Below are 22,040 nucleotides of genomic sequence, written 5' to 3'. Positions count from 1 at the left end.
TGTTTTTTTGACAAAGATGCTGGATTGGTTTGCCACTTCTTTCTCTAGCTCATTTTACAGATGAAGAAATTGAGGCAAACAGAGTTGAAGTGACTTGCCCAGGCTTACCCAGCTTGTGAATATCTGAGGTCAGTTTTGAACTCAGGAAGATGAGTCTTCCTGACTTCAGGCCTGGCGTTCTATCCACTGTGCCACCTAGCTGATATCCAACAATATGATATGGAAGCCAAAAAAGGTAATGTAGACTTAGACTATATTAAACCATCATCCCATTCACATATAGGAAAGTTACAGTCCCACTGCACTTTTGCCCTAGTAAGACCATAGAATACTATGCTGAATTCTGGGCACTATTTTAGAAGGGACGTTGTGAAACTGGAGAATGTTTAGAGGCAGGCAGCCAGAATGGCAAAGTTGCCTCTACTTCATGCTGTACCATGAAATATGCTGAAAAAACTAGAAACATTTAGCTCGAAGAAGAAAAGATTCAGGAAAGGTTACCATGCAAATTAATTTTTTGTTTGGCCACAGAGGGCTGACCTAGAGGCAGTGCAGGGAGGTTGCCAAGGGTCTAGGTAGGCAAAAACTTCCTAACACCGAGATCTGTAAGTAGACTATGCTATTTCAGTAGCTAGTTAGTTGTTTTCCCCTCATGGGAGGTCTTCAGGCACAGTTTGAATAATAATTGTCACATATGTTGTAATACGGGTTCCTTTTTTAGCTAGAAAATAGACTACATTACATGACCATTGAAGTCCTTTTCGTCTCCCATGAGAGTGATAGGTTTCAGAGGTGATATGTCTCAGGAACTTTCAGTGGAGATATTGTTTGTCTTTTCATGCTTTCCTATAGTCGGGATGCCTTGGGAAAAACAAAAGTATGAGGAATTCTGAATTTAGATATAGTCAGACTACAGACATATTTTTTGTTTGTTTATCAAGAAAGCTAACCTATCCAAAGTCTCAGCAATTGAAGGATCTTGTGTTTCTCCTAAAATCATATAAAGGTCTGCTTTAATTTTTGTGTAATACAATAATAAATATAGAATTAACATAAATTGGATCATTTTCATTTTTTGTCAGAATCATGGCTGGCCTCAGAATCAGGATGGCCTAGATTCAAGTCCTGTCTTTCATAAAATGGCTGTGTCATCATTGGCAGTCATTTAGTCTTCCAATGCTCCAGCAAACTCTTTGTAAATTACAGAACAATTGTTATTCTGCATTGGTAGAGGAAGTTTCATTTTTAGTCAGCTTTCTTATACTGATGAAATGTCAGGTATATATCTATAATATTAAAGATAAGATAAATCATCGGTCTCCCTTGTGTCCTTAAGTTATGTTGAAGAATATGCATGGAATTAGATCTTTGCTTAACCAGACTTAATAAGTACTTGTTAGAGATGTTCTTTCTATCATCCATTTATAATTTAGGGATTTGGATGTTTTAATTGTATATGTTACAGTCACTTAGGAGTCTGGATGAAGAAGAAATTGTAAGCAGGGTAGGCATATTGAAGACCTCATAGACTAAATTGTGCCACCTTTTTAAGAACTATTTCCTTGAACTATTATTATCACTTGAGACTGGTTCCTTCAAGGAGATGGCTGGAGGAGAGATAGCAGTTTGAGAAACTCACCAGGTCTTTTCCCTTGAAGAATAACTGGGAGTAAGCATAAGCCTTAATTGCCCAGTAAGAGAGTTCTTTGAGCTAAAAGTACCCTAGTAGTTACTTAAAGGATATCCTTGGGGAGAAGATGGGATAGACAGAACTTAAAGTATTGTAACAATTGGTGATGAATCTCTCTTCAGGGCTATACTAGAGAGAGGGGGCAAATCAAATGAGATTGTGAACCTGAAAGAAGGATCTGAAAGAAGTAGGGACACTATAAGTATGAGAATTATAGCAGAAAGCAGGCGTAGCAGGAGAAAGCACTGTGCTTCATCCTTTGGCTTTAATATAGGTGGCCTTTAAAGGAATATTACATTAATAAAAACTTTTAGAGCTGTGCCTTAATTTTTTTTTTTTTTTTGGCAGGGCAAGGAGGGTTAAGTGACTTGCCCAAGGGTCACACAGCTAGTGTCAAGTATCTGAGTCGGATTTGAACTCAGGTCCTTCTGAATCCAAGGCTGGTGCTCTATCCACTGCACCACCTAGCTGCCCCTGTACCTTGATTTTTCTGGTCATCTTTGGGGACACCTTACATTTCAGCATAGACACTGATTATAAATTTATATCCTGCCACAAGCAGCACGAAGGTATTCTGTACCAGATATAGAACACCTCCAGGCAATTTATCTTACGTATTAAATTGTAATTTTATTTTTTTAACTAACCATATAAGCTTTCCATTTACAGTGAAGTTTCTTTATTAAACAAAGGGCTATTGCTACAAGCATTTTTTTCAATAAATTCTTTAGCTTCTCCTTCGCTCTATTTGGCATTTTGTGATTTAAGAAAAGGAAAAGAAGAAAAACGTTGAATATTGTGAGACCACTTATGACTAGATTACATTGATATTTATAGCAGTCTCTTCCACAACTAATTTCTGTTTAAATCATTTTTTTTCCAGGTCACTACCACTGAAGAAATAACTTTTGAAGCATTAAAAAAAGCAATTGGTAAGATTTGGGGAATTTTTATTTTTTCTAGTAACGTTTTTAAACTCAACTTTATGTTGATCCTTGTTTTAGATGTTGGAATTTATTTGTTGAGTCATTTCAATTGTGTCCTACTCTCTGCCCCTACGTGCCCGACCTAGCTGCCTTTAGATGTCAGAAGAAAGAAGCAAAAAGTACTATTTTAGTTTCTTGTTAGACATAGAGGTGATTTGAAGCCACACTGTTTGAGCCTCTTAAATTATTTTCTCAATATGGGAATGTTTTCCCTTTTTAACTGTTGTGACTTTTCTAGGGAAAGTTATTAAAATATTTTCCATTGATAGTAGTAATAATAATGTCTAGCATTTGTGTAGCATTCTAAGGTTTACCAAGTGACTAAACATTTATCTCATTTGATTCTCATAACCCGGTGTTAGAGCAAGAGTATTTATCCCCATAATAGTGGGGATAAATTATTATCTCCATAGAAAGTTGAGACTTATAGTGACTTGTCCATGATAATACAGCTAATAAATGTCCAGTTTGGGATTTGACCCTGGCTAAATTACCTATTTGGAAGTTTACCACTCCTTTTATTATACTATACTGCCTTTTAAGTAAACTATCCAAGAGGTTAGACTTCTAGTAACTGTGAAACAAAGACATGATTCTGTGAGTAAATTAAACAGCGCTCTGGGGAAAAAAAAAAAACAAAACAGTGGTACCAAAGTCCATTCATGAAGTGTTCAGGAGAGCCATGGACCCACCATCAGAGTGAGAAGAGAACTTAGCATTAGAGGTAGTAGAGACTGGATTGTTGTTAAGTTGTTTCAGTAGTGTCTGACTCTTCATGGCCCCATTTGAGGTTCTCTTGGCAAAAATACTGATGTGATTTGCTATTTTCTTCTCCATATCATTTTAGAGATGAGGAAACTAAGACAAATAGGGTTAAGTGACTTGCCCAGGGTCACACAGCTAGTAAGGGTCTGAGGCCAGATTTAAACTCAGGCAGATGAGCCATCCTGACTTCAGGCCTGGCACTCTATCCCCTGTACCACCCAACTGCCCTGCCCATAGGGACTGGACACAGAAGAAATAGCTAATATTGGGATAGAGAAGAAAATAGAGGCACTGGGGAATAAATAGTCCTTTATACCTCATTAGTTTTGGGGCAGCTAGGTGGTATGGTGGATAAAGGGGCAGCTAGGTGGTGCAGTGGATAAAGCACCAGCCCTGGATCCAGAAGGACCTGAGTTCAAATGTGGCCTCAGACACTTGACACTTACTAGGTGTGTGACACTGGGCAAGTCACTTAACCCTCATTGCCCTGCCTCCCCCCCCCCAATATTCCTATACCTTATTAGTTTCTAAGGATATCATTTTATTAAAATATATAATGTAGGTTGGGGCAGCTAGGTGGCACAGTGGCCTTGGATTCAGGAGGACCTGAGTTCAAATCCAGCCTCAGACACTTGACACTTACTAGCTGTGTGACCTTGGGCAAGTCACTTAACCCTCATTGCTCCCCAAAAAACAAAAAAACAAACAAAAAAATATATAACGTAGGTTGATGAGGACCGCAAATAGTTCAGAAAAGATTAAATTAGGTTCATTACCTTTTAAGGAATGCAAAACTATAATATATAATACATTTTAAAATTTATATTCAAAACTAATTAATTTTTTTAAAATCAGTGCTTAATGGTGAACTGTACAGCCACACTGTGGCCTGTGGCTCTTCAAGGCGCTGATCTATGGTTGTCCGTGACTGGTGGAAGCCTACTACTAATGGAGTATACTTATAAGTACACTTGACTACTGTCTGCCTCATTTTTCTCATTTGTAAAATGAGAATAATAAAACCTACTTTCCAGGGTTGTCGAGGATAAAATTAAATCCTGTTGGTAAAGCACTTTGCAAAATGCAAAGCACTACCTAAATGCTAGCTATCATTATTATTGGGACAGGTAGGTGGCAAAGTAGATAGAGCACTGGGCCTGGAGTCAGGAAGACCCCTTCTTCTTCCTGAGTTCAAATCTGGCCTCAGACACTTATTAGCTGTCTGACTCTGGGCTAGTTACTTAACCTTGTTTTGCATCAGTATCCTCATCTGTAAAATGAATTAGAGAAGGAAATGGCAAACCACTCCATTATCTCTGCCAAGAAAACTCCGAATGGGGTCACAAAGAGTCAGAACTGAAAAATGACTTGAAAAAATATTTTTTATTAGCTGTTATTATTACCTTTAAAACTGAGATAAGAACTTAACTTCCATGGTGAAGCATAACAATAAATAGATTTAGTTATAGTGTTCAAAAGATTCATCACTAACTTGGTTAGTCTAGTCATAACTTTGCAATGTCAAGAAATCTAAAGTAAAGGCTCACAGCACAATCATAAATCCTCCCATGGAGGATTTAAGGGAGTCTATACACAAAACTCCTACAGCATGAGAAGTGAGGATCAATTGCTATCTACACTGGTGGAAGGATACACACATCTCTGAGATCACCTGTCTATTGGATTGTACTTATATGTAAATGTCTATGCATTTTGTAGACAGAGACCAAAAATGTAAGTCTGACACAGGTGAAGACTTACCATCCAAGTCTCCTTAGTCTTAGCCTACCATTTCATCTAATAGACTTTCTAAAAATGTTTCTATGCTTAGGTTGAAATCAACTAGAAATTTGAAGCATGTTATGTTATTTATGCCATCCTTTCATCTCAGGTGTTCTCCCCACCCCCTACCCCCAACACACACACACACACACACACACACACACACACACACACACAAAATCAATGTAGATTCTAACACTAGTCATGTAAATTCTTTGGTTTTTTATGGGAAATGTCTTGCTATCAAAAGTGCTCTTTAAGGTATCTAGTTTGTAACTTAATCCATTTTAATGTTTTTAAAGATACCAATGGAATGGAAGAACAAGAAAAAGAGAAGAGGCGTCTTGTGATAGAGAAGTTTCAGAAAGCACCTTTTGAAGAAATTGCAGCACAGTGTGAATCCAAAGTGAGCTGGTTTGGCCTTATGGCAGAATCTTGTTTATTTGTGTTTTTTAAATAGTCAGCATCCAAGTAGTTTTTATTTTTTTTAAGTAATACTTAATAAAAATACAAGTGAGAAATTCCAAATGGAACTGCTGAAACTGCAGAGGAACTGAAGTCTGCTTTAAGCTTTTCTGTGGAACTAATTAACACCTCCTAGAGGTATAGAATAAAGACTTCACAAGGGAAGAGACAAAGCCTAAAGATGCCCAAAGAACAAAATGCAAGTTTGTTTCTCAATTTTGATTCATTTGGGGATAAAAGACATGCCAATTAAATTGTTATATTAGATAATTTGTGAACTTATTTTCTCTTGTGAAAAAATTATTTCCTAATTGAACTCTTAAACTATAGACAGGTTAACAAGACACCAGGAAATCTCCCCTCCGCTCTGAAAGCTCTGTCAATAAATAGTCATGAAATCATGCAATTTGATCTAGTAATATTACAGTTCAGAGACTGTTGTAAAGAAATCACTTTGTAAACCCTTAAGTCCTATAAAAATGTGAATTATTAGTGGTAGTAATAATCAGTATTCAAGTCTCACCTTTGACACATTCTGGCTCTATGACCCTAGGCAAGTCAGGTAACCCTGCAGTGTCCCAAATAGCTTTAAGTGTTAGAGAAGCTACCCATCTGAATTAGCAGGAGTTCCTTATAGGGAGCTTACTTCACTGGAGAATTCACAGGCTTGCTTCAAAATAGCAATATTTATAGTAATACTTTATATTTTGCCCTTGTTTTAATAATATGTACAGCATGGCTAATAGTCTTCCTCTTCCAGGAAGACATACTTCATTTCTTTAGATTGTACTACCCAGGGGACATGGAAAATTGCTTTATTATAAATAATTAGTTATTTCTGGTTTTGTTAAAATGAAATTCTTTTTGTATCATATTGATAAAATTACTAAATAGGAAATGCAACTAGTGTAAATGGCAGAACCATATATTTTCATTGTCCTAGGTTGCTATAGCCCCTCAAAAAATCATCACCAATCAGCCATCTTGTGAGTTATGTGCCTTTCCAAAGTCAGCTAGTTTGGTCCTCTGCTCTCCTAGTCCTCAGGAACCCAAGGTCATCTCCATTGGGGAAAAAAATATTAATAACATATACTCTATGTTTTAGACACAAGTCTGCCAGAAATGATTTTATTTAACCTAACATTATTCTACATGTCTGTTCCAGAGAGAGAAAGGTCTTAACTGGCATAACCTACCTGAACCCCTTCTCCTCACCTTGTCCTTAGACTTGTCCCCAAGCCCCAGGATTGTAAGCTAACATTTATAGGAATATTGAACAAGGAAAAGGTCTTAAAAAGTTAAAATACAGTTTGGATTAGCATTTCAGAGTAGTCCCTATTTAATTCCTTCCTTGATCTCAAGAATTGAAGTCTTTCTTCCCTTTGATCAGTATCTTAATCCTTAAATGCAAAAAAGAACATTAACCTTCAGTGATCATAGTACCAATAATTTAAAGGGTGGAGGGGTGGTGTTTGTGGTGTGGTGTGCAAAATCTGTGATCTGTAGATAAGCATGAAGTTTGTATCACTCTTTCCCCAAGAAGAGTCTTCTACACATTTTCAAACAGAAAAATCTGGAAAGAATTTATCCTGAAGAAAACATTATTGCTCAATATTTTCACTTATTAAAAAAGAGGTTTTTAATATATCCATACTTCTATTTTGTGGTGCAATATTGGGCATCAGAATAGAATTTCAGGGATGACTTTTTTCCTTGGGATTTTGACAACCCATATAATAAACATTTCAAATGACCTTCTGTCCTGTATAACCCACTTGACTTCTACCATGATGATGGTAGAAGAAGGTGCTAAGAATTGCATAATCTTTAGATTGTCAATACATTTAAATTTTATTATTGGCACATCCTGGTGAGTGACCAGTGATTGGATGTATTATTAGAGGATATTCTTTTTATTAATGAAATCAGAAGAAAAGAATTGCAGCCAAGTGGAAGGAGACATACTTGTTGATAATGCTTGTCACTGCTGAAGATGAAGTGGTAGTGAAATTCTATGAAATTCTCGATAAGATCTCCTGAATTAAATTAACTGATTCTCTGATATTTGGTCAAGAGAATGGTTAGAATGGAGAGTAACAGAAACAATTAGGAATAAGAAAGGTCAAAGTTTTATACAGAAACTTCACACTTTTAGATGATTGACGCTGTCATCAACCTGAGAATTGGTTGGTGTTGGAAATGGCAAACCAAGTAATATCAAGGACAAAATATATTCTATTTTTTAGGAAAAAAGCTTGTTATTGATTTGTCAACCCTAAGATCAGGATTAATTTTTGAAAATTATAAATATAATGAGAAAAATTTGGTTGTGTAATTGAAACAACCCTAAAAGTACATGAAAAATCACAATTGGGAAATAGCAAAAATGATGTTGAAACTTAAGCTATGTAAATTAATTACCACAAAGAGACATATGAGTCCAGAAAGTGCCTTAGTTATAACAAACATCTGACTTACTTGCTAGCAAGATGGCTACCAAAGGTAATGTTGAGTTAAAAATATGAACTCATTTCTAAAACCTTATGAAGAATGATGATTGACTGTTATAAGAAATATCATTCCATAAAGCAGAGCAATGCAATGGAGAGGAAAAACTACTTAAAGAAAGCCTAGCAAAATATTCAACTAGGTAAAGTGATGCCATAGGCCATTTCAGGATGAAAATGGAAAGAGGACTAAAAATGATAAAGAGAAAGAAAAATAGTAAAGATTTTCAAAAATCAGTATATCAAACTGTTTTCTCCTTCAAGGCCAAAGGAATCACCTCACTTTGGCTCTAACTTCATAGTCCAGACAGAGCTTATAAAATTGTAAAAAAAGAGGATCACAGATGCAAAAATCAACTGGATTTGGTCAAGTTTGTGTAGAGGACATCTCTTCTATAGATAACATAATTGTGAGAGCACAGTATTTCTGAAGGAGAGGGAGATAACAGAACCATGGAAAAAAATGCAGTACTTAAATATGGAGAAAAAGTCTACTAGAGTACTTGGGTAAATGCTGAATCATATGCCTCCTCTTCTATCTGCATAAAGTCTTTGAAAGTCATTTATACATGAACTGAGAATATCTTCATTGTGCATATTAATAATAAACAAGGAGTGGATAGAGCACCGGCCCTGGAGTCAGGAGTACCTGAGTTCAAATCCGACCTCAGACACTTAACACTTACTAGCTGTGTGACCCTGGGCAAGTCACTTAACCCCAATTGCCTCACTAAAAAAAAAAAATAATAATAATAATAAACAAGGAGACTTTTATAAGTAATATTTTACAATGGGCATCTTTGACTAACAATGAACAGAAAGATGTAGAACTCATTTTGTTTATTGTTTTTTGATTACAAAAAAAGTCCTTAATTTGGTATAACAGAATGCCACTATACCAGCACTTTTACAAAGTTGCCTTCTTTCTGTACATCAAAATCATTTAAGATTTCTTGGAAGATGCAACAAAAACAATGACCTTCTGATCCTAAACATCAGGTGAAGCAAAATAAGGAGCTATACTGCTAATGGTTTTTGCCACTGCAATGACAGAGATCCAGTTTCTGTGAAGAGTGAGGTGCCACAAATGCGCCCATTGTACTGATTACATTAAGCTCCTGCTGCAATATGGTAGAGCCTTTTGAAAGACATCTCAAAGGAATTTGGCCTCTGTCCAACCTGGAAAGAACAATTAGATGAATATCTATTACCCAGATTTCAGTGTTCATTTTGACAGACAACCTATGCAAGGGTTTTATGCAAGGGTGAAATCTGTGGTTGTCTGCTCAGAAAAAATGTTTTAAGTAATTGAAATCAAAATTCCTTGAAATCTAGTTGTGGATCCCCAAGGGACTGTGAACCTCAGGTTATGAGCCGCTGTTAACAGAGTTTGTCCCTCAATATGTATATCTGGGGCAGACAGTGAGTAGAGCCCAGAGTTGAACAAGAGAATAGGCTTGATTTCTTCCTTCTAGGAAATTACATTGCTTATTTAATGAGCTTGTAGCTCTCTTGAAAGCAAACAGTCTTTTAAAAAAATACTAACATTCTACCCACATTGTTACTCCTATAACAGTGAAACATGGAGGACAGCTATCTTTGAAAAAATAAAAATTAATATTATTTAGAGGGCTGTTGAGAGGTGACAGTGTGTTTCTGTGTGTACATTTATACATGTGTTTTTGTGCACATATACCTACATCATATAAACAATGCTAGACTGAAAAAGACCAGAATTAAAGATGTCATCAAGGAATTACGTGATAGAAAGGAAAGATAGGCTGGATGAATGGTGATACCAAGAGATTAAAGGTAGACAAAATGTTCCATTGGTATCCTCCCAGTGGCAGAATAAATCATGGATATGGGTAGTACATCCTTTCTTGTGACCTTGTGAGAGAACACAGACACGAGTTACATTGTGGTCTGCAATCTGCTTCAATGAAAGAACCATCTCAATTGATGATGAGTTTTCAAATCTCTCTGAGTATTAAGAAGCCTCTTGAGAAGGGTGAAAGAGGTGTAAAAGCTGACTTGAAGCTTAACATAAAAAAAATTAAGGTCTTGGCAACTGGTCCCATCATTTCCTGGTAAATAGAGGGAGAAGAAATGGAACCAGTGTCAGATTTTCTGTTCTTGAGCTCAAAGATCACTGCAGATGGCAACTGCGATCATGAATTAAAAGAAAATTGCTCCTTGGAAGGAAAACGATAGCAAATCTGGACAACACACTAAAAAGCAGAGCCGTTACCTTGTCGACAAATGTCTGTGTTGTCAAAGCTGTGGTTTTTCCAGTACCAGTGTATGTGAGAGTTGAACTATAAGGAAAGCTGAGCACTGCAGAAATGACACTTTCAAATCGTGGTGCTGGAGAAGACTTTTGAGAATTCCTTGGATAGCAAGGAGATAGAATCAGTCAATACTTAAAGAAATTGATTCAGGCTAATCTTTGGAAGGACAAATACTTAAATACTTTGGTGGCATGATAAAAAGATGGGACACATTGGAAAAGACCCTGATGTTGGGAAGGATTGAAGACAAAAAGGTAAAGGATAAGATGAACAGATCAAGTCATGGAAACAATGAACGTGAATTTGGATACACTTTAAGAGATAACAGAGGGTAGAAGGACCTGGTGTGCTTTGGTCTGTGGGGTCACAAAGAGACAGACACAATTGAATGAACCAAAAAAAAAAAAAAGAGTATTTGGTAAGGTTAAATTGCAACACAAAGTTGTTTCCTGCATAGATCAAGCAGATTTGAATTTATAAGTTTCATTTATATTTCATGAAATGTGTATATTCACTTATATTATGAAATAATATTCCTGTTATAATGGGATTCTATATACAGCATTTTGCCGTGCAAAAGGCCCCCGAATTTTAAACATTTATAGATCATAGGAATGTTATATATTATATAGTTCAGACCCTTGATTTTATAGATGAATTGGAGTCAGCATGGTATACTTAATTCAGCAAACATGAAATGCCTATTATGTGCAGGGTACTATGTGTGGTGGAGAGAAAATGGAATATATAGTTAGAATGTTTGTGATCAAATCACTTGTCCTTTATTGTGTGTGAGACTTTGGCCAATTCACTGATCTCTTTGGATCTCAGTTTCTTTACTGAAAAATAGCAGTTTCACAAGATGATATCTAAGGTCCCTTCTAACACTAGATAGAATTAAAGTAATTGAATCTCACAGTCACATAACTTTCCTAAAGAAACATAGCTGTTTTTTTGTTTTTTTTTTTTTTGGTGAGGCAGTTGGGGTTAAGTGACTTGCCCAGGGTCACACAGCTAGTAAGTGTCAAGTGTCTGAGGTTGGATTTGAACTCAGGTCCTCCTGAATCCAGGGCTGGTGCTCTATCCACTGTGCCGCCTAGCTGCCCATAGCTATTGTTTTACATAGACTGGAACTAGAGTTTTTTACTTGACTAGGACTTGTCACCTGATTCCCAACCAGGTATTCTTTCTACTGTATTTTAAATTGATTTTATTGAAGTTATTGCTTGGTATTAGTTATTGCATACTTAAAGAGAGGAAAGGAAATGAAATTTCCAAATTATATTTTTTACTTTAAACCTATTTAGTGAAAACAACTTATATTTTCATGTAGTAATTCACTTGTTAGGCGTTATACACATCAGTTGTAAAGATTTTATTTGGTGCTAGAGTTTAATTCACAGAATTCAAATTGAAATGGAATTCAGAGACTACATTGTCAGATCCATACCTGAATAGGGAATAACCCTGAAAAGTAGTTATCCAGCCTTTGCTCAGTTACCACTGTTTTGGAGGAAACTCTAAACATTCCAAGATAGCCAGTTCCACTTTTATAAATACCTACTTTTAATGAAGTTTTTCCTATAGGAAGCCTGAATTTGCCTCTTTGCAAATCCTAACCACTTCTCCTAGTTGTGCCCTGTAAGGCCAAGCATAATAAGTGATCATCAAAACATTTATGTGGTAGATAATGTGATTCCTAATAACCCTGAGATGTAGGTACTATAGGTGCTGTTTTACAGATGAGAAAACTGAGACTCAAAGAGGTTAAGTTGCTTGCAGCCATGGCCACACAGTATTAGAGGTAAGATTCAAACCCAGGTCTTCCTATCCACAGGTTCAGCATTCTCTATGCAACGCTGTTCCCTAGGTTAGCCCTTCAAATCCTAGAAAACAACTACCATATTTCCATTAAGTCTTTTCTAAGCTAAATAATTTCAGTTTCTTCAACCAGTCCTCCCATAGCATGGTCACAGAGCTCTGTACCTTCCTGATCGCCCTCCTCTGGATACTCATCAGTTTATCAGTGACCATTGTAAAGTGTGGACTTGGTGTTTTTTGTTTTTTTAAATTCTGGTTGGGTTAAATAATTCTCAAGTTACACTGGGTCACAGCGGTGCTGAATGTTGCAGTACCTGTGTATGCAAAGAAACCAGAAAAGACTTGGGAAACGTCAACCATTCATCATTTACAAAAATCAATATTTTGACCAGTTGGTTTAGTGGCTAAATCTTACTGTTTTGAATTAGGCCTATGTGTAATGATGTAAATAAATCGTTGGAAAATGGTCAGCTTTGTTTAGCATTTTTAATGTTCCTTTCTCCATTATTCTCTTTCTCCTCACAGGCAAACTTTCTTCATGATAGACTTGCACAGATACTGGAGCTTACCATACGGTAAGGATTTATAAATGTAAAATCTTGATAGGATTGACTAACTCTTCTTTCACAGAAATTATTGCAAGCTGATTTTAAACAGTTGTGGTAACAACATTTAAGGAAATAGAAGTCAGCATTTTCTTTCTTTTCTCCATTCCACTCTCCTGCTCTTATGTATGTACAAAATTGTTGTCCTGAAGAAACAGACCAGCTGAGTTCTAGAGATTGCCTCTGTGAATTTTTTTTTTTTTTCCTGGCTTATTGAAAAGGCTTGGGGGACTCTCACTAGGTTGTAGAGGTGACTTACCAAGAACCATAGTGTCACATTACTCATTGCAGGGCTTTAGCATGTTAAGAATAAATATTATGATTCAAATAACTGATTTTCGAGGGACAGTACCTTATCTAACATTGCCTTACTTGGTGCCACAGTCAGAACATTTTTATTTTGACTTTTACTTTGTTCTGTTCTTAATATACTCTCTGTTTACCCAGAAATCTCTAAGAAAGTACCCTTTTAAAATAGTGCTTCTGTGCTTGTGCCAAAGTAATGTAATATTAAGTTTAGCTAACTGCTGATTGACCTTGAACTTAAGTAGACACAGTGACTTGATCTATTGGATACATACAGAAATCTTAAATTTTATATAAATAGATCTCTTACAGCAGTTATTCACTTATAGATAACTACAGCAGTGAAGCACAAATAAGGGATAAAAGGAAAGGAAATAAACTAGCACCAAATAGACATTACAGATCGATTTGTGTGTACTTAGATTGAGGGGAATGAAATAAAACCATAGGATCATAATACCTTTTCATTCCCTGGCCTGTTGTGATGTGTAAACCTATTTGCTCTTATGCTAAAAATAGCTTCAGATTTCTTACAACTTTGTGTCTACTTTTGATAGTTTTTTCTATTTCTTTGGTATAAATGGCATGCTTATCAAATTTGCAGATATCACAAAGCTAGGAGGACTAGCTTACAAGCCGGATTCCTGAGTTTTGCAGAGCACTTTACATGTTACCTCATTTTTTCCCATGCTAGGATTCCAGAAAATCAGTTGGTGAAGGACAGAATGGGGGAGATATGACTTAACATGTGAAAAGCTTAAGTTTAACTTCCCTTTAGTTGATTTCAAATTCAATATGAGTCAGAAGTGTGAGCTTCTTTGTTGGAGCTATGATCTTGTCCTTCATACCTTGTGTTGTTTTTTAGCGTCCTATAGCCTTCCAGAATTCTTTGACGTTATAAACTACATGCTAGCCTATAATAGAAGCTCAGCAATTTTGCTCTTTTGCTTATTCATCCTTTCTTCACATTTTCCATACCCTCCTCCTTTGCATAATACCATATTCCTGTATTTTCCATTGCCCTTTGCTTGCTTTTCTGTGGCAGACCATTCTTTTAATTGTTGAAGGACCAGCTTTGGCTTCTGACCTTAATATTATAAGCAACTTTTTTCTTCTTCATAGTCTAGTAAATAATGCCCTTGCTACAATGTTGCTGGAAACCAGCAAGCCAAAATGCTGTTTTTGTTTTTAAAACATAAGTCATTCTTCAGTTCTGACCTGGAGCACTCAGAGTACAGTAGCTTTTGAATTATCAAGTGTTTGGACTTGAATATTAGAACTGAAGTTTAGAATGATAAGTTGGCAAGTAATACTATCTTTTATTTTCTGGCAAACGTCACATTCCTGTAATCTAACTGGGGAGGTCATGTCAACTGATATATTTGAAAATAGAATTCTTGAAGGGGGAGGGCAGCCAATTTTAAAAATACCTGCCGCTAATGCCTTTTTTTTCTTTTACAGTCCACCTCCGAGTCCATCAGGAACACTGACCATTACATCTGGACATCCCCAGTACCAATCTGTCCCAGTTTATGAGATGAAGTTTCCAGATCTCTGTGTGTATTGAGTCTTATGGAGTCTGCTGAATCATTTTTAGTTTAAAGTTGAAAATCAAGGCTAAAATCAGTTTTTAGGGTTAATTTGCTTCATCCCAGTTAACATATTCATTCAAAATAATTATGGAACTAAAGTTGAACCAGATGATTGATTTCCAGAGCAATTTAGACATTTTAAAATTATTTTCTTAAGTATATTGGAGCATACAGATTTGTCATGTCAATTTACTTTTCCATTTGAATTCCTATTGCTTTTAAAAGTTGAACAAGTGAGATTTTTTTCATGTTGTTCTATAGCACATTTTGAATCATTTTAAATTTTCATAAATGCTTATTTCCAAAGCAAGTTATTTTTTTTCAAATCCTTAAAGGAAATTTACAAATATACAGAGTATATCTATATGATGTATTTTATAAGCTTATACAGAACTATTTTAGCAAGAATGGCTTTGACTTCTTGTTGCATAGAATAGCAAAAATATATATTTGCTCACAATCCTGGAGACTCATATTTGGTGGCTTTTTCTCCTGTGCTTTAGAATAAGTTGTTAAAAACCACCATTGCTTATTCACAGTAACAAATTACTCTTGTGTGATAAGTATTCAAAGACTGTGATCTAAAAAAAATTACATACTTTTACAAATCTGGTACTGCTATACTGTGTTTTCTGCTGAAAGTTGAACTGTTCTGCTTGAGAAGTGTGAAGCTTCCTCTTAGAGCACCAAACTGTGCAATATTTTTCACATCATAGATGTATATATAGTTTATGGGCCATGCTATGAAATTGCAGTCATTTTTTGATGTGGCTCCATTAATTGAAAGAGATATATTTAGTATAGAAAGACGTTTTTAAGAAGTTAATTGTTCACTTGTGAATTCATAAAAATAAAAAAAGAGAAATCTATACATTTCTCTTCATAGTATGTTAATTTAAATTTTCAGTACCATTTTACATAGTGATTATTTTTTTAATCAGCCCTATAGTTTCAACATTCCCAAATGTTGACTTTAAGTTCATTTTGTAAGATTTGAATCAAATGTACCCATGTATATCTGGGTTTTTTTAGAATTACCTTAGACTAACCTGTGGTTTTAGAGAACAAGTGTGCTGAATTTCATAGGTTTATATGTCTGCTAATACCAGTGGTACAGTTTGTGTATACTGACATGATTTTGATAGTATTTTCTTAAAATGGTATGTATTTTGGTGAATTCCTTGGCACTGGGTGTTAATAAACACTTTTTTTCTTCATGGTCCGTTTTGAAATTCTCTTCAGAAGATTAAAAATCATCTGTTCCACAGTCCAGTACCTTGAGTGGAAGATTTTTCAGCCTACATTGCCATTTACATGAAGCAGCATAAGCATCTCAAAAGCTAAAAGGAACTTAATATTTTCATTTAGAAAACTGTAATAAAGTGTTCATGTGAATTTGTGTGTATTATTTAGGCTCTGCTTGAAACGGGAAAAATGAAGAGATATAAGCAAAGTCACTGTAAATCTTTTCAGTATGTAACCAAAACAATGGTTTCCCTTGATGCTTTTTGGAAGTATAGTAGTGCATGCTCCATGTTGTAATCAGTTAAACCTATGAAATGACACATTGAAACGAGATGGAATGTTCTCAAAACTAGCCATTTTCCAATTAACTGGGTGCTCACAGTTGTAGACAACAAAATAGCCTATCCAATATCCTTTAGGGTTTTTGCTGCTACAGCCTGACACCCTGATCAAACAAGAATTTTTGCATCAATACCTACTTTTGTCCTGTTTCCCACTTTGATTTTCTTTTGAAGGTAAGATATTTTTTGACCTACATTCCTTTTTTTAAGAATCTAAATGGGGGAAACAGAATGCAGAACAATCATCATCCTCTTGGATGCCATTTTATAAATTAACACTGTGTGCTTTTGTATGAAAAAAGAAATATAATTTAATAATATGAAAATAAAAAAATTGAGAATGTATTTTCATTTGCACTCATGCAATATACAAACTGCTGTACATATTTTCTTATTTTGGGAAATTTAAATTTAATGCATGTCTTGGCGCATGTACCTTAGGAAATGTAATTGGCTATTATTGCACCTTTCACTTAGGCTGTTCATAAATTGTTGGTTTGAGTTTTCCTTAGTTTAACCACAGTAGACTCCTATACATCCTTGATTACTGACCTGACTCTGTTGACTGTAAGTTCTGAAAACACATATTTTCTTTGGTTTATTTGTTGTGTCACAGGAACACTGCAGGCACACGTGTATGTGTCTCTTAGGCATTTTGGAGACTTGAGAGTATTGGATTTGTCCACCATCTGATTCTGTTGATTTTTTTTTCTCTAGGTATTAAGTCAAATAAACTGTCAAGTATTCTGTTTTAATGTACACAGTTGTTTTGTATCATTTCATTCTTCTTGAAGAGTTTTAGTATAGAATATACAGTAAGTACACTGGGCCTCTAGTACTTGTGACCGTTGCATTAAAGTTTGACTGTCACTTGGAGTCCAACAAGTTTTGTATGTGTTTGAGCTTGCTTTGAAATTTTTCTGAACTTACTGTATCTCGTAATAATAGTAAACTTTGCTTGTTAGTTCAAGATAAGATAAACCTCATTTCCAGAAGTAAGATTCATCTCTTGCTGTTGTAGGTATGGAAATGAGACTACTTTATCTTGTTTTATCCATGCTGGCATAATCTGTACTGAATGTAGTGAATCTAGTTTCATGAAATATAAGGATACACTGTGTGATTCACATGTAAGCAATAAAACAAACCAAAAAAAATTAAGTAGTCATGTCATGTGCAGTTTTATAGCAAATATTGCTGTGGCTGTGTATTTGAAAACTGATATTTTTAGGTGAGAACAAAATTACTTTTCCATCATCAGAATCTGTTCTTATATGATTAAGAATATTCAGAACTATAGTTGAAAGCATTGTCACGTAAATCTTAGCCTACCTTTTATTAAAAGTTAGATCTTAAGTGTACTATTGTTTTGTTTTCAAATTATAGGTGATGAATTATATGCTTGACTTTGATATCTCTTTTACTAGTATCACTTTTTTTTAAACTCTGTTAGAGAAACCTTAAGTGCTAAGCTTGAAAGAACAATCTGAACTAAGATGGAGCATCATCCTGCCATATTTCAGAAATATGTTTCTCCATTAGGAACTCCTTCACTTAAACCTTTGAATGGGATCACGAGGTTGTATGTAATCTTTTTATCTGAGCACAAACCTAAATCTAGGCATATCTGATTGATGATTCTAAATTTGTTCACTGTTATGTCCTAAGTTGTGACTGAATCACTTAGGTTTTTAGATTACTGTTGTTTCCTTCACAACCCTGATACCCCCCATAACCTATAATATCCATGGTTCTTTTTATGAATTTTGTCTAAAGGATGACATTTTTATGACAAGTCAGAGAAAAGTAAAATCTATAATCCCAGATTGAACCTTGTTTCACCAATGAGGGAAAGCAATAATGATTAAAGTTAATGTGCTAATGTAGAAATGATGTTGGATTTGGTTGGAATTAGGAGAAAATTTGCGTTCAAATCCTACCTCTAAAACTTCATAATTGTATGAACAGGGACTATTCACTTAACCTCTCAGAGACTCAGTGTCTACTTCACAGAGTTGTTATAAGGCTCAAAGGAGACGATATATTTAAAATGCTTTGCAAATATAAGCTATTAGTTGTTCTCCTGAGTTAGATAGTTTGTAGCAGAGGTAGAGCTAAAATTGAAAAGATGGTGCATTCCCTAGTTCTTCAAGTAAGAGGTGGATGACATCTTGTAGAATATGTTGGGCAAGGAGATTCTTGATGGAATATGGATTGGACCAGATAGCTCCTGAGGTCACTTTCAATCCAGATTTTATGGTCTCTCTCAGCATTTGGCAACCAGGTGCCTAAATAGGCTTTCCTGAGAGTGGACTAGGAAGATTTAGAATCCTTCCCATAATACATTCATATATGTCCCTCCTCCCAGAAACTCTTCCTGTCACTACTATAATCAAATAGAACAAATCAACACCTTGTCCGTGATTGTACATGTCTTTCTGCATTGTCGTGCACCACCTCTCTGCAAAGATGTGGGAAACATGCTTCATCATCAGTTTTATGAAACTCTTACTCCTTCATTGATCACAATGAAGTTTTTCAAATCTACACTTCACAAGGCTGCCAATCACCTTTTGAATTAGAATTAGAAGTCTATGTATAACAGTCAATATCAGTTTCTGTGCACCACCATGCAGCAGATCTGATTTGCCAAGAAACTCAAGTGGTCACTACCACATTACCATTTCCCCCACTTAGTCTCCCATTTGAAGGGAAATAGGGCTTTGAGGAAATGATTTGAAAATATGTGAGGCAAGGAATACAGCAATACTGAGAACTTTGTAAACAAATCTAGCACAATTTTTCATCAAGAAGGATTAATTGTGTCCCAATAGAATTCATGGGAAAAGATCTAAAGAAACCAAAGGTTATGAGATTCATCCCTTGGCCAATGGTTGGGGAGGGGAGGGTGAAGTATCATTCTTCTGTTTTGGCATGTTGAAGTACACTCTAGTACCTTTTCTTACCAGGGTGATTCATAATAGATGCTATAGAAATAGATAATATTTGTATATAGCTTTAAATTTTGCAAGGCACTTTGCATATTATTATCTTGATCCTCACAACAATTCTGTGAAGTAGATGCTACTTTCCCCAATTTAAAACTTCAGAAATGGGAGTCAAAGAGATTACTTAATAGTTAACATTTTACATAGAACTTGCTATGTGCCAGGCATTGTTGCTAAACACTTTATACTATCTAGCTCCTTAGGAAGTAACCCATAAACAAATAACAATAACAAATAACCCTTATAACATCGTAGGCAGTCAATAGAGTTGGGTACTCCACAGATGTAGCCCTCTCCTCACTGAGAAAGTATGGTATTCACCTAAATCACAGATCATAGTACTTAAAGATAGATGAGACCTTAGTATCTTCCTCAGCTGACTTCATTTACAAATGTGGAAACTGAGGCTTGTTTGAATACACAGATAATTCCAGAATCTTGGATTTTTAAAAAATGTACAAAACATAAAATACACAAAAGCCTACCATGATCCTGCTAGAAGAATACTAGGAATACTAATACTCATAAGCAGCTTAGGTAAGCTAAGGACAATGAGAAGTGGTTGTTTGTTTTTAAGGTTGTATGACAATAAAGAGGATCAATGGAGGTAGGTATAAGACTGCTGTTCCAGATGGATGAGACATTAACTGACAAGAGAAAGAAAGTAGAGCTGCTTCTGAACTGCTTCTGAAATTTTTATTTTGCTTCTATTTCCTATGCCAAGGATAATGAGTTAGATTAGAAAAGACACAAGAAAAATGGCTCCTGATAGTTGAGGCCTAAGATAATAATAGCATTCTGTTGCCCTTTATAAATCCAAGTATTGATTCACATACATCCTCAAAGAGTACTTGATCACTCTCAGTGATTTTTGAATAATTGTGAAGAGAGGATCCACAAGAGTGCAGAATGGAAAACATCCCAAACTTTTTTAAAGGGAAGAGAGTGGAGTCTCTTCCATTCATTCCAATATAAACCAGTGAACTTGACTCCAATTGCTAGAAAACTTATAAAACATTATTTAAGGATAGGTATGAACCCCTAAAAATGCTACTAGCATGGCTTCGTCAACATTTTAAAGGCTTCTATGAATGTGCCAGGTACAGTCCTAGGTTCTGGGGATACAAAGTATAGTACCTGCTCCCTAAACCTTACTCAAGAAATTTACATTTTATCAGGGAGACATGTACACATATAAGTATGTACAGAACTTTTAAAATCAAATACAAGGTAGGAAGGAATGGTACTGCAGTTGGAATCAGAAAATGCTTTGTATAGAAGGTGCTCTTTATCTTGCATCTTAAGAGGAATATTATGAGGTAAAAGTGAAGAAGGGATGCAATAGCTAATGTAAAGGCACAGCAACTGGAGATGGAAGGTTGTGTGAAGGTTTAGGCAGTCTATAACATGATGAGATCTTTAGTGAAGGAAGAAGTCAGATTGTAAAGGACTTGAAAGCTAAAAAGATGAGTTTGTATTTTAACCTAGAGGCAATAGGGAGCCACTGGAGTTTATTGAGTAATGTAGTGATACAGTCAAATCTATGCTTAAGGAAAGTCCTTTCAGCATTTCTGTGGAGGATGGATTGTGATGGAACAGTCAACAAGCATTTGTTTTGCCTACTATGTAGTCATAATGTGCTAGGCAGTATATGAAGTACTGGGGATACAAAGGTAAAACAAGACAAAATAATCCCTGCTCTCAAGCTCACAGTCTAATACGGGAGACAACATGAACACAATACACAAACAAATAACTATAAATTGGAGATAAATGGTAGAAAATATATTAAAGAAGACTTGGCAAGGTTTCTTATAGAAGGTGGGAATTTAGCAGGCATTTCAGGGAGGCCCAGAGACAGATGAGTAAAGAACAATTCCAGGAATTGGAGACAGCCAGTGAAATGATATGGATGATGAACCACTGAAGGAGACCAAAAAGAAATGGTCAAAGAGGAGAGCCAAGAAAACATTTAAGAGAAAAGGATGCTCAACATTGTCAAATTCAACAGAGAGGTTAAAATGGACTTTAAGAGACCATCAAATTTGGCAATTAAGAGATCATTGGTCATTTTAGAGAGAACAGTTTCATTTAGTAATGAATTCAGAAGCCAGATTGCAAAAGCTTGAGGAGTGGGAGGAAATTAATGTAATTAGCTTGTCAAATTAGCATTAGCGACTTTTTTGACAGTGTTACTAAATGAGTAGACCAGGGAAATAGTATATTTAGTGTAACCCTTAATGCAAAAGGACTGTTTTATGGGACTCTCTTCTCATTGGTTGAGAATGCTCCATATCCAGTGCCTATGTGAAGGAGGGGCAGAGTAGGTGACAGTGGGAGAGAAGAGAAATCTGTAATCTTTGAACTTCCAGCTTTGAAAGAAATGTCACATTCCAAACATTTTTCAAGCCAATGAAGGGAGAAAAAGACTAGGAAGAAGCTGATATGTAAAGGAGTTGTCAGTCTCTTTCATGCCCCTAACCCCAGCTTGCTATATAGTAGAGACATCAGGAATTCCTCCTTAGGAGAGATCTGAGATTATTTTGGTTTATCTGAATTATTTTAATCCTAATGGGAGGAATTATTTACTCTTAAGTATTGTTTGGTATATGTTCTATATATACTTTCTCTAACAT

General features: G+C 35.6%; 1 protein-coding gene across 5 annotated transcripts in view; it reads left to right on the top strand.

Moving 5' to 3' along the window:
• EFR3A (EFR3 homolog A) overlaps positions 1–17,155 on the top strand; it is a 150,983-nt gene extending 133,828 nt beyond the window's left edge. For 4 of the 5 annotated variants that reach the window (XM_043967149.1, XM_043967157.1, XM_043967141.1 and 1 more), the window contains 4 exons: positions 2,574–2,622; positions 5,526–5,629; positions 12,833–12,882; positions 14,680–17,155. In XM_043967149.1, coding sequence (XP_043823084.1) covers positions 2,574–2,622; positions 5,526–5,629; positions 12,833–12,882; positions 14,680–14,785 — 309 coding nt within the window. In that variant the 3' untranslated portion in view covers positions 14,786–17,155. The remainder of the gene's footprint in view (positions 1–2,573; positions 2,623–5,525; positions 5,630–12,832; positions 12,883–14,679) is intronic. The other variant, XM_043967133.1, reaches the window with a different exon arrangement.
• Positions 17,156–22,040: the final 4,885 nt, after the last annotated feature.

This window comes from Dromiciops gliroides, chromosome 1 (assembly GCF_019393635.1).
Source record: "Dromiciops gliroides isolate mDroGli1 chromosome 1, mDroGli1.pri, whole genome shotgun sequence".
In the NCBI taxonomy this organism is placed as follows: domain Eukaryota; kingdom Metazoa; phylum Chordata; class Mammalia; order Microbiotheria; family Microbiotheriidae; genus Dromiciops; species Dromiciops gliroides.
This window is presented reverse-complemented; position numbering and strand designations above follow the sequence as displayed.